This window comes from Arvicola amphibius, chromosome 1, assembly GCF_903992535.2.
Source record: "Arvicola amphibius chromosome 1, mArvAmp1.2, whole genome shotgun sequence".
In the NCBI taxonomy this organism is placed as follows: Eukaryota; Metazoa; Chordata; class Mammalia; order Rodentia; family Cricetidae; genus Arvicola; species Arvicola amphibius.
In genome coordinates, this window is record NC_052047.1 from 3534463 (window position 1) to 3562431 (window position 27969).

Below are 27969 nucleotides of genomic sequence, written 5' to 3' on the forward strand. Positions count from 1 at the left end.
GAGCATAAACAAAAGTAACACACCTTAAAATAGTATTCTACAACACACTTCTCTCCTCCACCTTTGCATGGGTTCCAGAGATGGAGCTGGGTCATCAGGCTGGTGCAGTTGGAGCCTTTAGAGCACTCCCACCCCGCCCCCCCCCCCCAGCTCTCTGACTGTTCCTACTCATTATTTTCTAGTTGCTTCTTTTAAAGACGATTTTTAGATGAATGGTTTCTGTTTTAGAACACACATTAAAAGCATTAGAGCTCTTCACCAAGGAAGCTCGGGGAATTTCCACTGGGAGAAACACGTTTGTAACAGTCCCCGATTATGTAACTTCCTTCTTCAGTTTCTGTTTCTTCTGTGGGGAGGACAGTTGAGAGAGATTTCAGGAAAGAGAAGTAAATGCTCTCCACAGTGGGAGGTCCCTCAGCCAGCAGAGTAACTGACTGGCTTTCCTGCTGCCCTCCAGCATCTTGGCTAAGTTAGCAGGGCTCTGAAGCCTTTACTTTCAGTTTCATTTCTGCTGCAACCTGTGATGTTCTCAGCAGTGTGTGTGTGGTGGATTCACAGGGAGAGCAGCAAAGGAGCCAGAGGCAGGGAAGCAGAGGCGAGGCTGAAGCAGCTGAGACCTGTTCTTGCACCTGTGGGATGGGGACCAGGTATATTATTTACTTTTTCTTCCTTTTAGAACCTGCTTAGTCTGGAACCAATATCTCAAATGATATTGTAACTGTAATGCTTACCAAATAGTTGTTTTTGTTGTGTATAATTTTACTATGTTAAAATTAAAACCCCCATTTTGATTAGACAATTAGAATAATCCTTTTGTACACCGTAACTATGTTAATAAAAGCTGATTGGATTTGACTTTCATTTCCACGTGGTGACCAAGGGATGGTCAGGAGAGGCACATTCTGTGTTGTCTGGTCTGCAGGGCTGTGGTTGGCTTTAGGTGTGTGAAGCCCAGTTTCTTTCCTTTGACAAGTGACAGATGCACAGTGGCATCCTGACACTCCAGGCTCCCCTGCTCTGGCAGCTTCCACTGAGGCCCTTGGCAAGTGCTGTGGGAGCAGCCTTGGGAGGGAGTCCCTCTGCCTTAACTGGGACCACAGCCCCACAATCCCTGGCCAGACTCTCGGGCAACTCTAGTCAGAAGAGCGTCTTTTCTGTGTAGGAACCATTGAGAAACTTCAGCACAAGAGCTTGGCAAGTATCTCTTTAGAAATGAATTTAGTTCTATCTCACTGACTTTTATTAAGCAGAAGTAGACCATCAGAATCCGTTTCATCAATGATTTGGGTGTATATGAGATATATAAATCATATGGGGCTATATGCATTTTGTCATGCTGTGAATTTATTTTCATATATGGGAGCAAGTTGCAGAGAACCTGTGATGTCATCTGCATCTAAATTCTCAGGATTCTTTACGTTCTCCTTCCTTGGCATAATATCCTCAGGCTCATCTGTGTTGTAGTGTGCAGTAGAATTTTTGTAATTATTTTATTTTTTAAAACAATCTTTTCTCATTTTACATACCAATCCAAATTCCCCCTCTCTTCCTTTCTCCTGCTACCCCACCTTTCACCCACCCCACCCCCATTCACTCCTCAGAGAGGGTAAGGCTTCCTATGGGGAGTCAACAAAGTCTTGTACATCACTTTGAGGCAGGACCAAAGCTATCCCCCATAGATCTAGGCTAAGCAAGGTATCCCTCTACAGAGAATGTACTCCTGTTCAAGCATGAGGGATAAACCCTGGTCCCACTGCCTGTGTTCCACATAATGCCCCAATCATACAACTGTCACCTCCATTGAGAGGGCCTAGTTTGGGCCTATGCAGATTCCTCTGCTGTCAATCTAAAGTCACTGAGCTCCCACTAGGTCAGATCCTCTTTTTGACTAGACTCTGGGAGCTAGGCCCAGTGCTAGCTGTGGATCTCTGTATCTGTTTCCATCAGTTTCTGGATGAAGGTTCTATGATAACAATGTAGTCATCAATCTGAGTACAGGCAAAGGCACTTCAGGTACCTTCTCTGCTATTGCTTAAGGTCTTAGCTGGGGTCATTCTTGTGGATTCCTGGGAATTTCCCTAGTGCCAGCTTTCTTGCTAGCCCCATAAGAGCTCCTTCGATCAAGATATCTCTTTCCTTGATATCCCTCTTTGTCCTTCCCCCATATCAGCCATCTTATTTCCGCATAGTCTCCTCTCTCCTATCTGTTCTCCCCTCACCCTCTGCTTTTGTTCTTCCACTCCCTCCATATTCCCTATTTTCCCAGGCTTTCTTGTTTGCTTCACCTTCCCTGGGGATCCATGTATGCCTTTCTTATTGTTCTCCTTGTTACCTAGCTTTTCTGGGGTCATAGATTATAGGCTAGTTATCTTTTGCTTAATGTCTAATATCCACTTGTGGGTGAGTACATGTTTGTATTTCTTGGTCTAGGTTACCTTACTCAGGATGGTTTTTTTTTCTAGTTTCATCAATTTGCATGCAAATTTCAAGATGTCATTGCTATTTTGCCACTAAGTAGTACTCCATCGTGGAAATGTACCACGTTTCCTTATCCATTCCTCAATCGAGGGGCATCTGGGTTGCTTCCAGGCTCTGTCTATTGCAAATAGTGCTGCTGTGAACATAGTTGAGGAATTGTCCTTGTGGTATGAGTGTGTATCCTTTGGGCATATGTCCAAGAGTGTATTTCTGGGTCTTGAGGTAGCTTGAATCTCAAATTTTGGAGAAACTAACACATTGATATCCAAAGTGGTTGTACACCAGCAATGGAGGAGTGTTCCCTTTGTTCCACATCCTCTCCAGCATAAGTTGTCATCAGTGTTTTTGATCTTAGTCATTCTGACAGATGTAAGATGGTATCTCAGAGTTATTTTGATTTGGATTTCTCTGACGACTAAGGTCGCTAAGTATTTCCTTAAGTGTCTTTTGGCCATTTGACATTCCTCTGTTGAAAGTTCTCTGTTTAGATCTGTACACCATTTTTCAAATTGGAGCATTTGGTCTTTTGGTGTCTAGTTTATTGAGTTCTTTGAATATTTTGGAGATCAGTCCTCTGTCAGATGTGGGATTGGTAAAGATCTTTTTCCATTGTGTAGTCTGCCATTTTGTCTTAATGACTGTGTCCTTTGATTTACAGAGGCTTTCCAGTTTTAGGTGGTCCCATTTATCAATTGTTCTCTCAGTGACTGTTCTCCTGGTGATATATTTAGGAAGTGGTTCCCTGTGCCAATGTGTTCAGGGCTACTTCCCACTTTCTCTTCTATGAGGTTCTGTATGGCTGGCTTTATGTTGAGGTCTTTGATCTATTCGGATTTGAGTTTTGTTCATGGTGATAGATATGGGTCTATTTTCATTCTTCTCCATGTTGATATCCAGTTATGCCACCCCCATTCATTGAAGATGCTTTTTTCTATTGTATAACTTTAGCTTCTTTGTCAAAAATCAGGTGTTCATCACTGTGTGAATTAATATTGGGGCCTTTGATTCGATTCCATCGGTTCACCTGTCTGTAACAATACCAAACTGTTTTCATTACTGTAGCTCTATGTCAGCTTGATGTCAGGAATGGTGATGCTTCCAGAGTTTCATTTATTGTACAGGATTGTTTTGGCTATTTTGAGTTTTTTTTAATTTTTCCATATGAGTTTGAGTATTATTCTTTTGAGGTCTGCAAAAAAAATGTGTTGCAAATTTTATGGGGATTGCATTGAATTTTTAGATTGTACAGGCAGAGGCTTCTTTTTTGTTCCTGGCCACCCAGACCTGAAATAATCACACAGAAACTATATTAATTAAAACACTACTTGGGGGCGAGGCAGTAGTGGTGCATGCCTTTAATCCCAGCATTTGGGAGGCAGAGGCAGGTGGATCTCTGTGAGTTTGAGGCCAGCCTGGTCTACAAGAGCTAGTTCCAGGACAGTTTCCAAAGCAACACAGAGCAACCCTGTCTTAAAAAAACCAAACCAAACCAAACCAAACCAAACCAAACCAAACCAAACCAAACCAAACCAAACCACTGCTTGGCCTATTAGTTCAGGTTTCTTATTGACTAGCTCTTAATCTGAAATTAACCCTTTCCTATTATTTTATATTTTACCATGAGGCTTGTGGTTTACTGGTAAAGTTCCAGGGCATCTGTCTCCTTTGACAGCTACATGGTGTCTCCCTGACATCTCTACCTTCTTTTCATTCTATCTCTGCTTGGAATTCCCGCCTTGCTCTATTCTTCCCTTTCATCGTTCCAGCAGCTTCTTTATTCCTTATCCAATAAAAGGAACACATATACAGAAAGACTTCCCACACCATTTCCCCTTTTCTGTCCAAATAAAAAGGAAGGTTTTAACTTTAAAATAGTAAATTTACATATACAAAACAGTTATCAAGCAAGAATTATAATTACAATTTTTAGTTCATTTGCATTTGGCCAATTAAGAAATATTTATCATCTATTCTATCTTTGTGAGTCTAAGGTTTTATATCTACTTTATCTTCTATCATAACTAAGAAAAGTATACTATCTATTCTTCAACCCCATCAAAGACCCCAGAAGGATATAAAATTATCTAAGCTAACAGGAAGTGCATTATAAGAAACTTCCAAAACTCTAGAATTGACAGAGACATCTCGCTGCCTGGATAGTCACCCCAAGTTCTTCTGTAATGTTGGGGCATCCGTTTTTAGCCTACAGGTGCATTGTATCCTGCAGACTTTTACATGAAGCAGGAAATTTGAAAGACTCTTTTACCTCTATTGGCAGTTTGTCAGTCACTTTCTTCTGTGTCTTGTGAATGTCTGGCAGACTCTTTCATGAAGCAGGAACCCCGAAGGACTGTCTCAGTTTAGGCAAGTTCAGCAGTCATTTCTGTGGGTCCTGCATGTCCAGTTCATACAACATATTATCAATCAGTTCAGGCAAGAACAGTTTCTTGCCCAAATGGCTAACAAACTCCTTAAGGAACTGCCATGATGCCCATCATCCTCTTGAAGTAGATTGGTGCTTCCAAAAGCAGATGTGTTTCATTGTCATGAAAAGTCCTAAGTCATTAAAACATGTTTTCTTTATCTTTGAAAGGTTTGAAGAATACCTAGCCATCTGAAGTATATCTCCGTACATCCAGAAAACCTAACTAACATTAACTTAACTTGACTATTATAGATGACTGTTTATTAACCTATATTTCTTAATTATACATTACATTTTAAATGAGCTGCACAAGCACAAACCTTAATGAATAGTAGAAATATACAAATAACAAAATGGTAAGAAATGGTAAGCAGCTTGGATGCTGTCTCCACCTCTTTTGCACTTTTTTTCTTTTTTTTATTTAATATTTAAAAAATTTCCATCTCCTCCCCTCCTCTTTCCCCTTCCCTCCCCTCCCTTCCACCCATACCCCCACTCCCTCCCTCTCCAGGCCAAAGAGCTATCAGGGTTCCTTACACTATGTTAAGTCCAAGGTCCTCCCAACTCCCCCCAGGTCCAGGAAGGTGATCAACCAAACTGACAAGGCTCACACAGAGCCCGTCCATGCCATAGATCCATGCTCATCACCATTGTCCTTGGCTTCTCAGTCAGCCTCCACCATCAGCCACATTCAGAGAGTCCAGTTTGGTCACATGTTCCATCAGTCCCATTCCAACTGGTCTTGGTGATCTCCCATTAATTCTGTCCCACCATCTCAGTGGGTGAACGCACCCCTCACAGTACGAACTTTCTTTCTCATGTTCTCCCTCTTTCTGCTCCTCATCAGGACCTTGGGAGCTCAGTCCGGTGCTCCAATGTGGGGCTCTGTCTCTATCTCCATCCATTGCCAGGTGAAGATTCTATGGTGATATGCAAGATATTCATGAGTATGGTTATAGGATCTGGCCTTTTCCGGCTCCCTCTCCTCAGCTGCCCAAGGAAGTAGCTGGGGGCATCTCCCTGGATACCTGGGAACCCCTCTAAAGTCAAGTCTCTGCCAACCCTAGAATGGCTCCCTTAATTGAGATATATAATTCCTTGTTCCCATATCCACCCTTCCTATATCCCAACCATCCTCTTCCCCCAAGCTCTTCCCATCCTCCACTTCACACTTTTCTCTCCCCATCCCCCCATCCCCCATACCACCCCACTCCCAAGTTCCCATTTTTTGTCTGGCAATCTTGTCTACTTCCAATATCCAGGAGGATAACTATACATTTTTCTTTGGATTCACCTTCTTATTAGCTTCTCTAGGATTTTTACGAATTATAGGCTTGATGTCCTTTATTTATGGCTAGAAACCAATTATGAGTGAGTACATCCCATGTTCATCTTTTTGGGCCTGGGTTACCTCACTCAGGATGGTGTTTTCTATTTCCATCCATTTGCATGCAAAATTCAAGATGTCATTGTTTTTTACCGCCAAGTAGTACTCTAATATGTATATATTCCACAGTTTCTTCATCCATTCTTCCACTGAAGGGCATCTAGGTTGTTTCCAGGTTCTGGCTATTACAAATAATGTTGCTATGAACATAGTTGAACAAATGCTTTTGTAGTATGATTGAGCATCTCTTGGGTAAATTCCCAAGAGTGGAATTGCTGGATCCTGGGGTATGTTGATCCCGAATTTCCTGAGAAATCGCCACACTGCTTTTCAAAGTGGTTGCACAAGTGTGCATTCCCACCAGCAATGGATGAGTGTACCCCTTACCCCACAACCTCTCCAGCAAAGGCTATCATTGGTGTTTTTGATTTTAGCCAATCTGACAGGTGTAAGATGGTATCTCAAAGTTGTTTTGATTTGCATTTCCCTGATAGCTAAGGTGGTTGAGCATGACCTTAATTGTCTTTTGGCCATTTGAACTCTCTTGCACTTTTAATATGGCAGAGGTACCTTTACCACTAGCTCTGGGACTGCCAGGTAGGAGCCATGCTCACCACTTTAACTCTGGGAACGAGCGTGCAGCACATAATCCCTTTTTATCTGAGTAAAAGCTAAATCCGCCATGCAGTGCACTGCGCAGCATGGAAACTCTCTGTGTATGGCAATGGGAATCTGCCATGCTCTCCTGCCTGTGCATGCCTAGCAGACCTGATGTGAGTGCTTTCCCAGATGGGCATGCTAAATTGTAGATGTGCTCTTATGTACTTTCCTCCTGACCCTGAGTGGGCACACAAGCACCCAGACCCAAAGTGTGTGGCTGATCATGTGGATTAGCCCCCACGTTGAGCACCATTTTGCATGCAGAGGCTGCTTGTTTGTTCCCAGCCATCCAGACCTGAAATAATCACACAGAAACTATATTAAACTATATTAATTAAAACATTGCTTTTGACTTAAATTTTGAAGTCAAGGTATTTTCAAAATACTTATCTTGGATTAATTCAGTAGCATTTATAAACAAATATCTTTTAGCAGCTGTTGCACCTTCCTCAGCATTCAAACAATTCAAAGAGAGCATAATAACATACAGTATTCATATTCTCTGTGTATTTTCCATCTTCATGTGGCTTTATTTTAAACTTTATTTCTTTTGCTATTTATAAACACCATTTAAGTGTTTTGTGACAGAACCTCTTAAATGGGATGCAAAGTTTTTGCAGCTAAAGCTGAGTCAGGAAGCCTCTCTTAAAGGAGCCATATCTGGATCACAACTATAGGCTGAAAATTCCCTCTTTCCATAATTCTCACCATGCCTCAACTTCCTTCCTGGTTGCCCTGCCTACACTTCCTGCCTGGCTACTGGCCAATCAGTATTTTATTAAAAGCAGTATAAGTGACAGGATAAAAGACCATTGCCTCACAGCACTTCTCCCCAACCCCCCCCCTTTTTTTTTAAAAAAAAAACAACAAACCAAGAACTCTGAATCTAATCTCCTTTGTTTAGCTTTTCTCATAACTGTTATCCATAACAACTTGTAACCAACATTCTAAACAAAGAAAAATATCTGTAGTCCATTTTTGGGAATGTGGGTATAGTTTTTCAGGCTACTTCCTATTGATTTGGGGCACTGATAATCTTTTTTTTTATTTAAAAAAAACATGTATTTATTTATTTATTATGTATACAATATTCTGTCTGTGTGTATGCCTACAGGCCAGAAGAGGGCATTAGACCCCAGTACAGATGATTGTGAGCCACCATGTGGTTGCTGGGAATTGAACTCAGGACCTTTGGAAGAGTAGGCAAAGCTCTTAACCTCTGAGCCATCTCTCCAGCCCCAAGGGCACTGATAATCTTATGGGGACCTAAAGAAAATTTAGAATTATGATCAAGATAGCTGGATCTACTCCATTTCTTAGCTTTCTGAGAGTCTAACCTCATGGTGGAGGTACTGGCTGGAGCCATGTTTATTGCCACAACTCTATGGCATTTTAAGGTCCCTGCAACCACCAAAAAGTATGCAGTCAGCTTTTCATCAACACCATTTAAGTGTTTTGTGGCAGGACCTCTTAAAAGAGCTAGAAGGTTTTGCAGCTAAAGCTGAGTCTTAAATGAGAGCACTTGCCTCTAGCAAGCAGAGCCCCCCTGAGACAGTGCTACTGTCAAGAAGTTGTGCTTAACACTGTTATTTTGGGTCTAGAATTACTCCCGAGCTCTCTCAGGCTTTATGTGGATGCAGTTGTCTACATGTTGGGTACTATTCTGTTGACTGAGGTTTCTTTCTTGCTCTGTTCCTGTAGTCGTTAAGTCCTAAAGAAATCACACAGAAGTCTCCATTAGTTATAAACTGATTGGCCCATTAGCTCAGGCTTCTTATTAACTCTTATACCTCATATTAACCCATAATTCTTGTCTGTGTTAGCCACGTGGCTTGGTACCTTTTCCGGCGAGGCAGTCACATCTTACATCCACTGCATCTGGGTCACAACTGCGGACTGAAACTTCCTTCTTCCAATAATTCTCATAGCCACACCTCAACTTCCTGCCTGGTTGCCCTGCCTATATTGCCTGCCTGGCTACTGGCCAATAAGTATCTTATTAAAAATAATACAAGTGACAGGATAAAAAATCATTGTCTCATAGCACTTGGACTGCCTTTTATACTGTTTATAAATCCTTTGATGCACATAAGTTCTTAATTTTAAAGCATGGATTTTTTTCTATTTATTCACTCATATTGAGATTTTGGTATCATATTCTAGAAATAATTCCTCCTTGAAATCCAAATTAGGTAAAATAGACACCAGGTTAGCTGCAGGTTAGTCTGTTGCAATTAAGGTCTTCTTTATTTTCTGTAGATAGACTCTATCAGATTGGGTGCAGGGTTAAACAATGAAAAGTCAAGTAAATACACATTTAATTCACATTATTTATTCATTGGGATGTCTCAGTGTTTGTGTAATTCATGGGTGTCTTTCAAAGCTCTGATATATTTTCAGCCACTTTAAAGTCATTCAGAGAGGGAACAAGGACTTAGAACCCACGGGTCTGCCATTTTGCTGGGTGTTTAAGGTTTTGCAAATTCCCTTATCCCATTGGCAGTGCGCAGTAATCTGTAATGTAGGTTCATACAGATTTTGGGAGGTCATATACTAAAGATTTATTATAAGACTTAGCATATTGGCAGATCTTAATGAATGTAACAGTTGTTTGGTATTTACTATTGAAGTAAAACCTTATAGATGATGGCATCCCATGTATTACCAAAAGCATCTTTAGACCTTTGAAGAATGATGAAGAAAGTAGAGAACCTCCTCTGTATCTATTCACTGCCAATAGGAAATGTGCAAATGTTATTAGTCTTAAGCCACTTAGGACTGAGTAACACTGAAGTAGACAATGGCTTTGTATTCTTCTTGCAGATTCTTCTTGCAGATTCTTCTAGGTTGGCAAGTTGCCATGATCGGATCCCAAATGATGGCTCCCATTTGTCTGGTGGAAAACCAGAAGGATCAGCTGTATGTGAACCAGAAAGCCATAGAGATTCTGAATAAGATCTCGCAGCCAGTGGTAGTTGTGGCTATTGTTGGATTGTACCGTACAGGGAAGTCCTACCTGATGAACCGTCTGTTAGGACAGAATCAAGGTAAGTGGCATTCCCGGTATTAGCCAAAGGTTCGACTGTCTTTGTCCCTTTATCTTAATTATGATCCCCAACTGTAACAAAGAAAAGCCAAAGTCCTTTCAACACATCTACCCTCTCATGCTAATTTGCATGAGTAATTACTCCTTCCCAATAATCGGTTCCTGCATTCTTTCCTTCCATTTCATTAAGGAAACTCTCTCCCAGGAGTGCTCAAGACAGGGCCTTTTCTGATGCCCAAAGCAATGGGATCCTGTGTGTCAGTCTCTTGTCTCATACAGCAGGTTTTCCTTTCTTAGTAAAGTATTTCCATCATGATAGAAATGTCTTTGAAAACTTAAGTCTTTAAAATTATGGGTAGGAGAGATGGTCTAGGCTGCTCTTGCAGAGGACAGGATTTGGTTCCCAGCATCCATGTGGTGACTCAAAAGTCTGTAACTCCAGCTCTAGAGGATTGGATGCCCATATTTGGCCTTTATTGGCTCGAGGCATGCACATGGTGCACTTACATACATGTAGGCAAAATTCCGATATTCATAAAATGAAATAAGTAAATTTAAAGATTATTTAGAAATAAATAACTTTATTTTTAAAAAACTTTAAAAGGGCTTTATATCCTTTTATAGCTGCACTTTTGTTTTTGTTTTTCTTCTTTAATAGCTTTGAATGCAAAACTATTATAATAATTTTCTTTTTCTAGTTTTTTTCTCTTCTTGTGTGTCTCTGAGTTGGAACCCATACCATTTCCCACAATTTGTAAGAAGTACCTTTTTCTTTTTTGAGACAGTCTTGATGTTTGATCTGGTTCTAGCTATGTAGTCCCAGTTGCTCTCAAGTTAATGGCAATTCTCCTGCCTCTGTCTCCCGCCTTCAGGAATGACAGGTGTGTACAACCATGACTGGTTCAACACACTCACTGCAGCCAGCAAAGTGCTCCATGTTCTCAGATTTGTGATGTCTCTCTGTTTTTATTTGGAGCTTTTGTGTGGCATTGTTTAAATCTTATGTTAAATTTCTTTTTATAGCTTGAAATTGACAGCTCATCTTGAGGAAAGATGAAGCACTATTTTGAGTGTTGGGATTCACAGCACTGCCAATTTTCATGTGTGTTGTTCTCTTCTTTGCTTTTTCGTGCCTGTGTATAAAACACCAGAGAGAATAACCTAATGGGGATCGATTTGTTGGACACTTGTTGGAGTCATTGATCCTGGGACCATGGTGACATTACAGTGGCAGCTGCATGGATGACAGATGGCAGAGACTGAGGAAGAAACTTGGGACCCAGTCATAACCTCCAGTATTACTTCTTTGGCTGCTGTATGCTCCATCTAGTCTCCAACTCCTAAATCCTTCAGAATCCCTCAAAATGGTGCTGGCTGCTGGGCACTAATGTTTGAGCACACGGGGCTATCTGTGCAGGATGTTCACATACCGAGCCTAAGTCCTCATTTCTTCCCCCAGGCTTCCCTTTGGGCTCCACTGTGCAGTCTGAAACCAAGGGCATCTGGATGTGGTGTGTGCCCCATCCCACCAAACCAAAGCACACCCTGGTTCTTCTGGATACTGAGGGCCTGGGTGATGTGGAGAAGGTAGGATGAGGCTCAAGCTGTCCCTTATGATCCCTTGTTATCCAACTAATTGATCTATTTATAAATATGTTTAATAGTTTTACAGACTGAACTACAGCAGGTGAGGTAAAACATTCATCTCTTTGCTGTGGGATAATGATCTTATACCCTGTAAAGATTTGTCATTCCTATTGGTTTAATAAAGTGCTGACTGGCCAGTATCCAGACAGGAATTATAGACAGGGTAACCAGACTAGCAGAATTCTGAGAAGAGGAAAAAGCTCAGTCTATAGTCACCACCCAGATAGAGAGGAAGCCAGATGAGAATGCTGCACTGAGTAAGGCATCAAGCTACCTGGCTAAACATAGGTAAGAATTATGGCTTAATTTAATTTATAAGAGCTAGTTAATAATAAGCCTGAGCCAATAGGAAAAACAGTTTATAATTAATATAAGTCTCTCTTTGTTACTTTAGAATTGAAGTCTTTGGGACCCGGCAGGACAGAAACATCTGCCTACTTCTATTTAGATTTCACTCTTAGATAAGGTCAGATCTTTTTCTTTCTTTCTTTCTTTCTTTCTTTCTTTCTTTCTTTCTTTCTTTCTTTCTTTCTTTCTTTCTTTCTCCTTCCTTCCTTCCTTCCTTCCTTCCTTCCTTTCTTTTTTTTTTAAGACAGGGGTTCTCTGTGTGGCTTTGGAGCCTGTCCTATAACTCACTCTGTAGACCAGGCTGGTCTCAAACCCATAGAGATCCACCTGCCTCTGCCTCCCAAGTGCTGGGATTAAGGCATGGGCCACTACCACTCGGATATCATATGTTTTATTTTAGGTAAAACATGTTTTTTATATATTTCCATTTGGGTGAATGATTTGATTCAATTTAAGTAAAATTTAGCAGTTCAGTTCCTGGATTCTAGGCATAGTAGTTAGATATTAATGAACAAAATAAAGAATGCTTCCAAGAATGCTCCTAGTTTCATTGAGGATCCTACCTCTGTGTACTGTTGTATAGTCTAGTACCTGGAAAGAAGCAGGATGGTGAGAGGAAAAGACATCACACGCAGCCTCTGACCTCTGAACTTCAAGGAGAGCTGGGGCTGGAACTTTTGAACTAGCCTTTGTTGGGTCAAGGGTAAAAGTCTTCATCTCTTGTGCCTACCCATCTCTTAAAGTCTTCCATGGAGGTCTTTGTCATATGGAGGCTGGCATATGAGAGCTGCTACCCATCAGCACTGCCTTAGCTAGATGAACCAGGTCTTACATTTTAAAGGTGACTCAGGTAGCCGGTACTACTTCTACTATGAGTGTTAGGTGGAAGGATGCTTCCATGAGAAGGTGGATGGCATCGTACTAGGAGCAGATAAGTGAATGGATGCTTTGAAGGTCAGTGACATCATACTAGAACAGTTAGGTGGATGAATGTGTTGATGAGAGGGTTGATGACATTGTACTAGGAACAGTTAGGTGGAAGCATGCATTGATGAGAAGGTGGATGACAGCCCATTCTAGTGAATGAAGAATGAGAAGGTGGATAACAGCCCATTCCAGTGAATGAAGAATGACTTCTGTCTTGTCTTCTGAGATACCAAGGACACATCTTGGGGATGGAGTTAAGGAGTTAGGTTTATACATTTGGGATATATATATATATATATATATATATATATATATATATATGTTTATTATGTGTTATGTGTGTGTCTGCCTATGGTATGTGTGTGTGAGTACAGGCATCCTTGGTGTTCAGAGGTTTTGGATTCCCTAAAGCTGGAGTTACAGAAGTTAGAAGCTATCTGATGTAGACGTCGGGAACCAAACTGTGGTCCTCTGGAGCAGCAGCCAGTGTTCATTCCTCTGAGCCATCTATCCAGCCCCTTGGGTTCACATTTTCTTTTTATTGTGAAATTTATCAACTGTCAACAGGGCATTCTGGAAGTTCTTGAGAGAGCTGACTCTGCAGGTTCAGTGAAGGCCTGTTTGTCCCACAATAACTAGTTAGATGAACCTGACTTTCTTAAATAGGTGAACTGAGTGATTTTTAAAAAAATATTGCTGTTGTGTGTGAGATGTTATGTGATGCATGTGGGTGTACAAGTGTACATGGCATGTGTGTGTGTGTGTGTTTGTGTGTGTGCGCACATGTGTAGGCACATGCCACAGTGCCTTCCACCTTCATGTGGGTTCCAGAGATTGAAATAAGCTGTTGGGATTGTGCAGTAATCCCATCTTGTTTTTTCTTTTCATCTTGTGTTTTCTTGCTTGCTGATTCGTCCTTTTTATTCCTTCCCTTAGTTTTAGACATGAGAGCAGAGTCTAAATTCCCAGGTTTTCCATTTCACTCCAGAAAGGCATTAGTATTTTTTAAATTTGTCTCATGTCATTTAGCACACTGATCTAAGGTTTATGCACATTATCTCCAATGACCAGCTTTCTCTCTTTTTTAAATTCTGTGTTCATATTCCATGTTGTCTTTACCATCCAGTCACTCAGACACATTTATAGTCAGTCACTCAGCATTTTGATTCTTCTGAATAATGATACATGAAACATGGATGAGTCTGGCTCTTGGAATCTTTCTTACTCTCTAGCATTTGCACCATCTGATCTACTTCCCTGCTTCTGTCACATTTTCAGGGGATACAGCCCATCAAGTGAACAGCAGGAACAAAAGGCTGTTGGTCACATGTCATCTACAATTGTGAAGCTGAGGAAGGAAGGCCTGAGTTCAGTTCTGTTCCTTCAGCTTGAGACCCAGCTGATGGAGCTGTACCATTCATGTTTAGGACAGGTCTTCATGCAACCCAATCTAGATAACTCCTTATAGAATGTCCAGAGATTTGTTTCCATGGTGATTTAAAATTCTGTCAATTGACAATGAAGATTAGCCGTTACTTGTGGATAAAAATAAGATCTCAGAATCATACAGGGCTTCTGCTTTTATTACTTAAGAAATGCTCTATGTTGAGGTCTTTGATCCATTTGAACTTGAGTTTTGTGCATGGTGATAGATACAAATCTATTTGTGTTCTTCTACATGTTGATATCCAGTTATTACAGCACCATTTGTTGAATATGCTTTCTTTTTTCCATTTTATATTTTTCGCTTCTTTGTAAAAAATCAGGTGTTTGTATGTATGTGGATTGATACCCGGGTCTTCAGTTCGATTCCATTGGTCCTCCTGTCTGTTTTTGTGCTAATACCAAGCTGTTTTCATTCTACAGCTCTATAGTGAGCTTGAAGTCAGGGCTTGTGATACCTCTGGAAGTTCCTTTATTGTACAGGGTGGTTTTAGCTATCCTGGGATTTTGTTTTTCCATATGAAGTTGAGTACTGTTTTTTCGAGGTCTGTGAAGAAGTTTGCTGGGATTTTGGTGGGTATTGAATTGAATCTGTAGATTGCTTTTGGTAAGATTTCCATTTTTATTATGTTAATCCTACCTATCCAAGAACATGGGCAATCTTTCCATTTTCTGGTGTTTTCTTCAATTTTTCTTCCAAGTCTTAAAGTTCTTGTCATAACAGGTCTTTCAGAAGTTTGGTTAGGGTTACCACAAGATATTTTATGTTATTAGTGACTATTGTAAAGGTTGATTTTTCTCTGATTTCTTTCCCAGTCCATTTATTATCTGTATATAGGAAGGCTACTGATTTTTTTTAAGTTAATCTTGTATCATGCTACATTACTGAAGGTGTTTGTCAGTTGTAGTACTTCCCTGATAGAAGTTTTGGTGTCACTTAGGTATACCATCATATCATCAGCATACAGCAAATATTTACCTTCTTTTTTTCCAGTTTGTATCTCCTTGCCCTCCTTTTGTTGTCTTATTGCTCTAGCTAGAACTTCGAGTACTATATTAATTGATATGGAAAGAGCTGGCAGCCTTGTCTTGTTCTTGATTTCAGTGGGATCACTTTGAGTTTCTCTTCATTGAGTTTGATGCTGGCTGTTGGCTTGCTATATATTGTCTCCATCATGTTTAGGTATGTTCTTTGTATCCCTGCTCTCTCCAAGATCTTTATTATGAAGGGATGTTGAAGTTTGTCAAAGGCTTTTCAGTATCTAATGTGATGATCATGTGGTTGTTTTTCTTTCAGTTTGTTTATATGACGGATTACATTGACAGATTTTTGTATGTTGAGCCAGCACTGCATCTCTGGGATGAAGCATACTTGGTCATGGTGGATGATTCTTTCATTTGTTTCTGGATTCAGTTTGCCAATATTTTATTGAGTATTTTTTGCGTCAATGTTCATGAGTGATATTGATCTATAATTCTCTGTCTTAGTTGTGTCTTTGTGTGGTTTACGTATCAGGGTGGTTGTAGTCTCTTAAAAATATTTGGCAATGTTCCTTCTATTTCTATGGTGTGTAACCATCTGAGGTGTATTGGTATTAGCTCTTCTTTGAAGTTCTGGTAGAATTCTGCGCTGAATTCATCTGGCCTTGGAAGTTTTTGGTTAGGAGAATTTTTTGACTGTTTCTAGTTCCATAGGGGTTATTGGTGTATTTAATTGGTTTATATGGTCTTGATTTAATTTTGTTATGTGATACTTATCCAGAAAATTGTCTATTTTCTTTAAATTTTCCAAGTACAGGTTTTTAAAGTATGACCTGATAATTCCCTGGATTTCTTCAGTGTCTGTTGTTATATCCCAATTTCCATTTCTGATTTTGTTAATTTGAACATTCTTTCTGTGTCTTTTGGTTAATTTTAGTATGATTTGTTTATCTTGTTGATTTTCTCAAAGAACCAACTCTGTCTCATTGATTTTTTATTTCTAATTTATTGATTTCAGCCCTCAATTTGATCATTTTCAGCTGTCTACTGCTCCTGGGTTAGTTTGCTTCTTTTTGTCCTAGAGCTTTCAGTTGTTTTCTTAACTCACTAGTGTGGGATTTTCCATTTCCAGAATTCCCTTGGTTTATGTTTTCTTTATTGCCTCTATTTCGATTTTAAAGTCTTGAACCATTTCCTTTCCCTGTTTGATTGTTGTTGTTTTTTTTTTTTTTTTTGGTTTTCTTTAAGGGATTTGTTGATTTCTTTCTTTTTTTTGTTTGTCTTTTCTTCGATTTCCTCAAGGGAAATTTTTATTTCCTCTTTAAGGGCCTCTATTATTTTCATAAAGTTATTTAAAGTGTCATTTTCTTTTGCTTAATCTGCATTGGGATGTTTAAGTGTTCTTGCTGTAGAACCACTAGATTCTGGTGTTGCTGTATTGCTCTTTGTGTTGTTTAGTACAATTTACCTTGTTGTCTACCCATTTCTTCCTCCAGTTGGCATGGGTTGAGCCTGTGCTTCAGGGGTCCCTCTTCCTTCAGTTGGTGTGACTGGAGGTTGTAGCTCCATTAAAGTGTCTTTCACGATCAGGCAGGGCTGAGCCTTTCGCGATTGCTCCTCTAGGTGTAGATGAGCCCAAGGCTCAGATGGTCAATCCTCTTGGTTCATGCGGGGCCATGGCTTCCTGGTCTGTCCTCCAGGTACAAACAGTGTTGTGTTTCTGGTGATCATTGCTCTAGGTACAGGTGGGACTGAGGCTACAGTGGTTGGATAATTTCTGGAGGCTTCTGCTGTCACATGGCTTCGCTGTATCCTGGCGCGTGCTGGTTCTGAGGCAGAGCAGATGGTGACCATGCCTTTTTTTGTTTTTTAAATATGTACTCAAGGTCTTGCTCACATTTAATTGGGTATTTGTTTTGTTTTTCTGTTGAGTTGCATGACATTTTTATGCGTTTTGATATCTCTTAGCAAACATGGTTTGAAAACATTGCTCTCACACTCTGTTTTGTATTTTTCCTTGGTTATTTCTTCTTTTGTGTATATGTCTATGGGATCTAATTCTGATTTTCTGCATGTGGGTGTCCTGTTTCTCCAGCACTATTTGTAGAAGGCACTGTGTTCTTGTTTTGTGTGTTCTCGACAGCCTTGGCAAAGGTCAGTTGGTAGTTAATTCATAAATTTGTTTCTGAGCCTCTTACTCTGTCCCATTGTCATATATCCTTGTTTTGTTATTATCATACTTTAATTATACTCATTGACACAAGTGAATTGCACAAATTAATGGGGTTTAGCATGATATTCCAAGATAGGCATTGACCATTTTCACATGCTTTGCTCTTCTTGTATCTGTTAACAGCACTTTGGAAAGTTTTAAATAAACCATATTGTTCTGATTACTATAGTCTAGTAATTTTTAAAAATCAGGATGTATGCTGATGTTCTTGTTTAAGATTAATCTGGTTAAAGAGTGTATTTTGTGATTTCATGTGAATTTTAGTATTTTCCATTATAAAGAATATCATTGGCATATTTGCAAGTGATTTGAAACCATGTGTGAAGCAGAAATCATATTTTAAAAATTAAAGTTCCCTTAAGACTTTGTGTCTACTTCTCTTCTCAGCTGGGACTTTGTCTAGTCTGAAACTGTGCAGACTTGTGTCTTGTCACAGTCTCTATGAGATCATGTGTGCATCAGTACATGAGATCATGTGTGCATCAGTACATGAGATCATGTGTGCATCAGTACTTTATAGTATTTTCTATCAGTTGTTTTATTGCTCTTGGCCATTCTGTCATAGGATGAAATTGCAAATTAGTTTTATTTTCTTATTGTTTTTATTGAACTATATATTTTTCTTTACTCCTCTCCCTTTCTCTCCCCTCCTCTTTTAACCTCTCCCATGGTTCCCATGCTCCCAATTTACTCAGGAGATCTTTTTTTTTTTTGTATTTCCCATGTAGATTACATCCATGTATTTCTCTCTTAGGGCCTTCATTGTTGTCTAGGTTCACTGAGATTGTAAATTGTAGGCTGATTTTTCTTTGCTTTATGTCTAAAACCCACTTATGAGTGAGTACATATGATATTTGTCTTTTTGGGGCTGGGTTACCTCACTCAATATGATGTTTTCTATATCCATCTATTTGCCTGCAAATTTAAAATGTCATCATGTTTTTCTGCTGTGTAGTACTCCATTGTGTAAATGTACCACATTTTCTTTATCCATTCTTTGGTCAAGGAGCATTTAGGTTGTTTACAGTTTTTGGCAAAGCAGTTTTCATTTGCAGTTTCCTGGTGGCTAAGAATGTTGAACCTTGTTAATGAGTTTCTTAGTCTTTTGTGTTTCTCTGTTCGAGAGCTCCCTTTTAGTTCTGTACTTAAGTTTTAAATCTGGCTATTTGTTTTCTTGATGTTCATTTTGTTTGTTGTTTTGTTTTAGTTTTTTATGTATTTTGGATGCTAACAACCTATCAGATGTATAATTGTTATAGACATTTTCCTATTCATTAGATCTGGTTTATTAATTTTTTGTAGAGTCTATGTGATCTGGGTCCTGGTCAGAAAGTCTTTTCCTTAGCAAATGAGTTCAAGCCTATTCCCTACCCAATCTTCTATGTGATTCATGGTGTCTGATCTTACACCAAGGTCCTTTCTCCACTTGGAGCCATATTCTGTGCAGAGAAATATGGGTTCCAGTAAGTTTCTCAGGCTGACCTTGGTTTCTTTCTCTAGCCAGAACACGCACTCTTGTTCCATGTGCTTTGCCCTCCAGAGTTTCTAGAAAAACAAGGCTGCAAAGGCAGCCCAAATGGACTTCCGAGGAGTTCTTTCTCAGTCCTCTGCCCTCATGTGTCTTCCAGGTTGACCCTACGAATGACTCGTGGATCTTCGCCCTGGCTGTGCTTCTGAGCAGCACCTTTGTCTACAACAGCATGGGCACCATCAACCACCAGGCCCTGGAGCAGCTGCAGTATCCTTGCAGGACCTGAGGTGCCGTGTTTCATTGAGTGTTCTGGAATGCATGTGGAGGCACAGACCTGCCCTGTCTGTGTGGCTTTTGGCGGGGGCAGAGGAGACTCGGACAGAAAATGGTGTTTATTGTGATTTGCTTTTAATGAGAGAATCATGAGAATGTGCATGTGAATTCACGTTTCCTTAACCTAGTTCCAGTTACGTCACAGAACTCACTGAGCTGATCAGGGCAAAGTCTTCCCCAAGTCCTGATGGAATAAAGAATTCCACGGAGTTTGTGAGTTTCTTCCCAGACTTCATCTGGACTGTTCGGGATTTTACCCTGGAGCTGAAGTTAGATGGAAAGAACATCACGGAGGACGAGTACCTGGAGAATGCACTGAAGCTGATCCCAGGTAGAGGGAGGGCTGGGATCTGCTGAGTTGCTCCCATCGTTTGTGGGGTCCTCCTGTATTTGCAGTGGGATGGAGGTCTGCAGAAACACTGATAGGCCATTGATTGATAATGCCTGGGAACTGGAGTTTAATTTCTTTTGAGGAAAGTAGACCCTAGAGGATAGGAAAATTATTCCAAGTCAGGACTTTAAGGTCTAGAGTCTAAACCATCTAAATGTCTCCAAATCCAGAGATTGTATTGCTAGACTTTGTGTCTGCCTGCCTTTAAGAAATACTTGGCTACCTTTTTTCCATGTATTTATCATACATAGCCCATCTCAAAATAAATTTTTACAGATTTGTACATTGTTCTTCTCATAGAGAAACATAGGTTTTTAATGATGGGTTGGTTATGTTGCAAGCAAAACATCTGTTCCACGTAAACTGACAGATGTGTCTTTCCAGTCTGTGCCTTCTCAGTATGTGTCATTGTTTATCACAGCTTTCTATTTTTGTTCATGCCACAGTGTCAGGAGAAGTAATGTTAGTGGTCTGTAAACTATTTACATGGACATTATTAGCACAAGTAGAGCATTTGAAGCCTTGCGAGGAATGCCAGTTCTGATTTGCTCACTGCTTTCATTTTTCTGTCTTTGTTTACTCAAAATATTAAAAAAAAACACAGTAGGTGGGAACGCAGCCTGTGAAACCAGTACTCACAGTTCTGAAATTATATGTGAAAGGAAAGTATCCAGGCCTGGACACCCCATGGCCCAGTTCTCAGCATAAAGGAGATTTATTTGCCCCAGAGAGACATAAGAGACAAACACAGGAGATAGAGGATGAGGGAGAAAAGGAAGGGATTAAGGGAGATGGGGAGGGGATGCTTGTTCCAGAGGACGAAAAACAGCCTCTGGACAGAGTGGAGACAGACATGGTCCATAGACAAATGGCAGTTTATAAAGGTAAAAGGGGAAATCCCATGTTAGGATGAGGTGTTTAATTTTAATTGGGCGTGTTAATTAAGTGAGCCAAAGGGGGCTTTTGATTGTTGCACTTCAGTACATCCATAGCTGGACCTTGGTAGTTGGTTTCAGCAGGAGGAAGTGGCCAAATGAGGGAATAGACTTTGGTGGCTAATTTTATGAATATAATATAATGGTCTTTAACAAGGAAGAGGGAATGGGGGAAAGGCAAGGCCTGCCAGACCCATGCTCACTACACTGGCCAGAGTTCCTTCACTATAATCTACTATTGTTTATTTTTAATCAAGGTATCACAATGTAGCCCTTAGTGGGCCTGTTGTTCTCTATGTAGCTGAGTTTAGGCTGGCCTGGAATTCAGTGTTTCCAGCCTCTTCCTCCCGAATACTGGGATTAAACATGTGCTATCACCCAGCGTTCCTTTCCTTTTTTCTTTCCCCTTTTCTTCTTTTGTTATTATTTCTTTTTTCTCTTTCTTCCTTTTGTGTTTACAATTTTGTTTTTTTATTTGTTTGTTTGATTTTCTTTTTTTTTGAAAAATGTTCTCACAATATAAATTATTTTGCTAGCCTGGAATGTTGCATATAGGCCATGATAGCCTCAAACTCATTGAGATCCTTTTACATAACTTTTGATGGAAAGGTTAACAGTTCTGTATTCAATTTTCAGAAAACATTTGTTGTTCTGCTTGAGTGTTGTACCTGGATGTTGTAGAACACAGGTAGGTACTGAGGGGGCTCCTCCAGTGAAGCAGATGGCACTGTTGTCATATCACATGGTTAATTGTCATGGAATGAACAGCTAAAATGGATTCAATAAAAATCCTTATGCATGGGCTGGAGAGATGACTTTGTGCTTAAAGCCCTTGTCACCCAAGTGCGAGGACTGAAGGTGTGATCTCTAGATCTTCTATAAATGCTGGCTGGGTGTGAATGTCTACCTTGAGTCCAGTGCCCAGGCTGAGGACACAGGCTGGTGCTGGAGCATGCTGGCTAGCCAGATAGACTGTACTGGAGAATCCAGTTTCACCCGAGAGACCCTGCCTCATTAAATAAGGAAAGACTGGCTATAGAGGATTTCTAAAGACAACGTCTGGCACCCACATGCAGACACATGCATGTGTGCTCACACACATACACCCAGACACAGGCAAACATGCATACACACAGCACACCCATCCACATGAGAGAAAGGAAGAAAGTCCTCAATACAGCAGTTCCATAAAATAATGTGTTAATGTAGCACATCTGATTTCTAGATGTATGTATAGACTTATATAGCCTATACTTTTTTATAGTCCCACCTTCCCTCCCCAACTGTGAAGGATACTTTTATCTTCTATACAAAAATGAATTCTTTTAGCATCAAAGTAGTTTTCAGTAACCATAGCTTCCTTCTTAGAATTGCTAATGTTGCTATGTTTTTTAAACTCTATTATCCTTTATTTGTGGCTTTTCTTTTGGGTCACAACAGCTCCTTTGCTACAAAGGAGTAATTGGGCCAGAAATCACATTAAACCATTTGCTGTTCAGTCATCAGGGCACACAACTATAGTGTGGTGTGGAAGGTCCTTCTGTCTATGTGTTTCTTTTATTGGTTAATGAATAAAGAACTGCTTTGAGTCTATGGCAGGGAAGAACAGAACTGGGTAGGGAAAGTTAGGCTGTATGATGGGAGAAAGAAGTGCAGAGTCAGAGAGATGCCTTGGAGCCACAGCTGGAGAGAGATGTGCTGAAACTTTGCTGGTAGGCCATGATGTTGTGGTGATACACAGATTAATAGAAATGGGTTAAATTAAGATGTAAGAGTTAGCCAATAAGAAGCTAGAGCTAATAGGCCAAGCAGTGTTTTGATTAATACCATATCCATGTGATTATTTAGGATCTAAGCTAGCCGGGCAGCCAGGAAGTACAAGAGGCCCCTCCTCCAACAGTGTGCTTGATGCCATGTTCATGGCTGTGGATTTCAGTCATATGCTCTTCCCAGTGGAGTCAAATGTCTCCTGAACTATTTCACCAGATGTCTACCAAGTACAAACTTGGTATACTTTTGACCTGTAAAGAAGTGTTGAATGTTTATGGTAGAGACCTGTGAGTGCAGAACACTGATAGAGGAGGGTCATCTGTCTACTTTCATTGGTTAATAAAGAAACTGCCTTGGCCCTTTAATAGGACAGAAAATTAGGTAAGCGGAGTAGACAAAACAGAATTGTGGGAGAAAAAAAAAGCAGAGTCAGGCAGACACCTCAGGCAGATGCCATGCCTCTCCTCTCCAAGACAGACACAGGTTAAGATCTCTCCTGGTAAGCCACCCCTCGTGGTGCTACACACATTAAGAGAAATGGGTTAAACAAGATGTGAGCATTGGCCAATAAGAGGCTAAAACTAATGGGCCAGGCAGTGTTTAAATGAATACAGTTTCCATGTAATTATTTTGGGTAAAGCTAGTTGGGTGGCCCTTTGCCATTCCATTTACAGAACACTTCACAGAGACAAGGGCCTCCATAATTTGCTCTCTGTTCTAAGTCTATTCCCATTGCTTTGTGTTTCCCTTAACACTAGGTGACAATCCCAGAATCCAAGCATCCAATCTGCCCAGGGAGTGCATCAGACATTTCTTCCCTAAACGGAAGTGTTTTGTCTTTGACCGGCCAACAAATGACAAAGAACTGTTATGCAAAATTGAGACTATCTCAGAAGACCAACTGGATCCTAAGTTCCAGGAACAAATGAGGGCTTTTGTTTCTTACATCTTCACCGAGGCAAAGATCAAGACACTCAGAGAGGGAATTAAGGTCACTGGGAATCGTGAGTGATTTTTATTGTGTTTGTGTTTGTAAGTGTGCATGTGTAGTTGTGGGAGATTAGAAATGTAGTCTTAAAATCTTGGATCCCATTCACTTATAACTTCATATTTATCCCCTAAAACTCATGGTTCGTGAAGGACTGGGGACTCTGGTGACGACCTACGTGGATGCCATCAACAGTGGAGCCATGCCTTGTCTGGATGATGCAGTGACAACTCTGGCCCAGCGTGAGAACTCAGCAGCTGTGCAGAAGGCAGCTGAGCACTACAGTGAGCAGATGGGCCAGCGACTGAGGCTCCCCACAGACACGCTCCAGGAGCTGCTGGATGTGCACACAGCCTGCGAGAAGGAAGCCATTGCTGTCTTCATGGAGCACTCCTTCAAGGACGAAAACCAGCAATTCCAGAAGAAGCTGTTGGTAAGTGTCAATAACTGTCATACCTGTGTCCGTTCAAGGCTGTAGTGTTGCTGTGTATTTATTGACCCCGGTTATGTGACTCATTCAAAGATGGGCACTCTGTGTGTTATCATGAACACAACTGTGAAAGACTCATGTCCACTTCCCAAACTTCAGGTGCTTCTTATACAGAAATCTCTAATGACTGGAATAAGGAGTATATAGTTTTCTAAGTCCTTCAGGCAGTTAATGTTTGTGGATTGCAATCCTGCCCAGAACACTTACAACTCATGCCTGAACTTGCTTTGGTCTTCTGTTACTGTGAAACAGTTTCTCACAAGAGTCCCACTGCAGGTCACTGCTCTTCTATTGCTCCTTGTCATATCATTGAAGATAGAATTACAAGATTGTAATGGCTCCAGAGATTGTAGGTGAAGAACCATCTTTTTACAGAAGGTTTTGAGGGCTAAGAACTTCAAGAACATTTACTGTAGCCTTGTACAGATTTCTTAGAATCTTAATTCAGGTGTTAGCATTTCACATTCTCTTGTGGTCTTATTACACTAGAATACTTTCTTGTGGGTAATAGGCTGACTCTTATACAAACTTTCTTGGAACTTTTCTCTTCTATTCCTTCAACATGTCAGATCTCTGTCCATTTCCCTTTAGGAATTAATAGATGAGAAGAAAGGGATGTTCATGTTGAAAAATGAAGAAGCATCAGATCAATACTGCCAGGAAGAACTCAATCGGCTTTCAAAGACTTTTATAGAAAATATTTCAACATTTTTTGTTCCTGGAGGACACAGGCTCTACATGAAAATGAGGAAGAAGATTGAGGATGACTATTGGCAGGTGCCCCAAAAAGGGGAGAAGGTGAGGAGTAGGGAACAAGGGAAAGAGGTGAGGAGTAGAGAGCAAGGGAAGGAGGTGAGGAGTAGGGAGCATGGGGGAAGGGGTGAGGAATAGGGAGCATGGGGAAGACTTGTGGAGTAGGGAGCATGGGGAAGACCTGAGGAGTAGGGAGCATAGGGGAGATGTGAGGAGTAGGGAGCATAGAGGAGGGGTGAGGAGTAGGGAGCGTGGGGCTCAGAACACAGGAAATATATTGTCATAAAACAAAACATGAGCACACAGCACTGCTTAAGAGGAATAAGAAAAGATGAGGATAGCATGGCATCTTTAGCTTCATGTTAGTATTGTCGACCAAAATCAGGGCTTTGCGATGCAAGGGATTAATTGCTTTACCTTCAAGCCTCACCAACCGAACCATGCTTGGCTCAAAATGACTGCTATTTACTATTAATTCTTGGAAATGTTCACATAAAAAATTCTGAGTCTGACAGGATGGTCTACCTATGGAGTGCTAATAAATCTAAGAATACAGCTAACATATTACTCAGTTGTTGCCAATGACACCATAGTGTGTTCTTTTTAGTCCTTTCTTTAGTTATCTAAAATGCTTTGGGTGATGTTCCCCACTACTGGGAGAGTTTAAACATATGTACCATGAATCCCAAGCAGATAGAGGAACTTGACCATAAATACATCCAGCAAGAGCAGTGTTGTATGGAGGCTGCTTGTTTCGTTCCCTGCTGCTCAGCCTCAAAATAATCACACAGAAACTATATTAATTGCAATACTGTTTGGCCAAGAGTTTAAGCTTATTTCTGGTTAACTCTCATATCTTAATTTAATCTATCTCCATTAATCTGTCTATTGCCATGAGGCTGTGGCTTATTGGGTAAAGTTCAGGCATCTGTCTTCGGGGGGCTACATGGCTTCTCTCCACTCTGCCTTCTTTTTCCCAGCATTCAGTATAGTTTTCCCGACCTAGTTCTATTCTGTCCTATCAACAGGCCAAAGTAGTTTCTTTATTCATTATCCAATAAAAAGCAGCACATATATAGAAAGACTTCCTACATCAATGCAGAAGAAAGTGAAGCCCACACAGTTATGCAGCATTTTACATGGGGATACAATATTTGAAAGCATCATAGGTTGCATTGAGCACATCTGCAAGTGATGTGAACCGGCCGGATCTGGGAGCCGGAGGTAGCAGCTGGTCCTAGCAGGGATGACAGGGAAGCCATGGACCCAGAAGTATGTAGTGCCAGTGAAGAGCAGGGGCAGTCTGCAGTCTTCACCATAGCAATTGACAGTGAGGCACAGTGGAGACTGTGTTAACTCACATAGATTCTCTCCCAGGATCCATCAAGGTCTTTGCTCCTTCTTGGTCCTGCAGGCAAGTGAAGTCTTCCAGAGATTTCTGCAGTCACAGGCCACCATTGAGAGTTCCATCCTGCAGGCAGATACAGCCCTCACTGCTGGGGAGAAGGCCATTGCAGGTACAGAAGCATGTCTCTTGGATTTCAGCAGGGGTTAGGTTCCCACAAGGCTTCCTGATAGAGGCCAGGGTAACCCATTCCCTGATTAGCAGCTCTCTACCCTTCTGTGGGTGCTCACTCTAAGAGCAACAGGAAGTCAGTCTGTGTTTCAGTCAGGTGGGCAGGGTCTCCTCATCCCCTCCAGAAACACTCTGTCTATTGTGTGGACCAGTATGGAGTCTGTAGTTTCCTTTCAGGTCTGAATTGCTCTCTGGGTTCTGGAATGTAGACATTTTACCTGACCCATCACTTTCTTCCCTCCCTGAATCTTTCTGGAACAGAGGAGCGGGCCCAGAAGGAGGCAGCAGAGAAGGAACAGGAGCTGCTAAGACAAGAGCAGAAGAAGCAGCAGCAACTGATGGAGGCTCAAGAGAGAAGTCACAAGGAAAACCTCGAACAACTGAGAACGAAGCTGGTGCAGGAGAGAGAGCAGCTAATCAAAGACCAGGAAAAGATGCTGGAGAAGCAGCTGCAGGTGGGACTCCTCATCACTGTGATGATCCTCATACCCTAGGTGGTAGGGGAAGTTTGTAGCCAGGTTCTGAGAGGAACTCCACTAAAAGTATTGTTGCTAAGGAGGTCTTCCTTCAGGTTTTTAGTTGATCCTTCAGTTTGTTTTTTATAACTATACTAGTTTGATTTACCAATTCAGGAAATTTAAAAATGACCTCATAAGAACTCACTCAACAAACTCCCAACCAGGCAATTTTCTAAGGCTTACAATGGGTCTTGTTACCAAAGCCCAGAGTATCAGGCTCCTGACACTCCCCCCCTCAAGTCTGGCCATGATTTATGCTGGCAGAAAACTGAAAGACATGTCAAGACAGAAAAACGCAGGGAATTGGCAACTTCTGAGTGTTCTGTAGCTGTCTCCAGGTTGGACAGCCTGCTTGAAGCAGCACAAGGCATTGGAGTGATTTTCTCATTGCCTATCTGCAAGCAAATGGCACCTGATAGGTTGCCACTGTCTTCACGATATGGTTGCCACACTGTGTCCATAGATCGAGCTCTGCACAATTCAACCAGGGGATTTCAGTGGGCACGAGTGTAGGAATGTCTTCACACCTCTGCCAGCATTGCACCCAAAACATGATGAATCAACATTAGTGACGTTTCAACTATCTTCCCTCAAAATGTATAGGTCTGGCTCAGATTATCTTCTTTATGGTAAAGAAAATCATTTAGGGGTACAGTAAGGACCACTGCTATAGATTTGGAATTATAACTGGTGCTATGTTTGCGTTTTACAGTATTTACTTCTTTTTCATCTTCACTGTTTTAGGATCAAAAGGCTTTGCTTGAAGAAGGGTTTAAGAAGAAATCTGAGGAAATGAGTGGAGAAATAGAGCAATTGAAATCTAACCTCAAGGATATGAAGGAAAACAGTGGTTCCATTTTAGAGAATATTCTAAAAGAATTTGCTAAAGCAATCTGTGGTCCCCTTTTCTTGATCATGGATGTTATAAATGGCCTTACTTCATCATTTAAATAGGATGTATTTAAATCTTTTTCTAAAAAGTCTTCTTTGGATGAAATGATGATCCATGAAAATATACTTTGTCTTTCTTTGAAGCTTCATGTTTTTATTTTCATTCAGCCAAACAGAAGAGTGTTGATTGGAGGACACCTAAGCCTCACCTGAAGTACATAGAACATACGTCCACACATTTGAACAATGTTTGCTTTTAGGGGACAAATTTTGAAACC

The 27969-nt window shown here is 40.8% G+C and overlaps 1 protein-coding gene across 1 annotated transcript; it reads left to right on the forward strand.

Moving 5' to 3' along the window:
• Positions 1 to 514: 514 nt before the first annotated feature.
• Positions 515 to 27834, forward strand: LOC119802433 (guanylate-binding protein 6-like). Its single transcript, XM_038313358.1, has 11 exons — positions 515 to 647; positions 9774 to 9997; positions 11456 to 11583; positions 19204 to 19313; positions 19514 to 19710; positions 23234 to 23479; positions 23616 to 23896; positions 24545 to 24751; positions 26121 to 26223; positions 26544 to 26737; positions 27545 to 27834. Exons 1-11 carry the CDS (start codon positions 637 to 639, stop codon positions 27752 to 27754), a joined length of 1911 nt encoding a protein of 636 aa, XP_038169286.1. The 5' UTR covers positions 515 to 636; the 3' UTR covers positions 27755 to 27834.
• Positions 27835 to 27969: the final 135 nt, after the last annotated feature.

What these genes read in the sequence shown, in the direction of transcription:
- LOC119802433 (XM_038313358.1), top strand. An exon ending in GCCTGGGTGATGTGGAGAAG is followed by an intron (nt 11,584 to 19,203) that starts GTAGGATGAGGC and finishes TGTGTCTTCCAG; the next exon opens with GTTGACCCTACGAATGACTC. An exon ending in TGCCCCAAAAAGGGGAGAAG is followed by an intron (nt 24,752 to 26,120) that starts GTGAGGAGTAGG and finishes TTGGTCCTGCAG; the next exon opens with GCAAGTGAAGTCTTCCAGAG.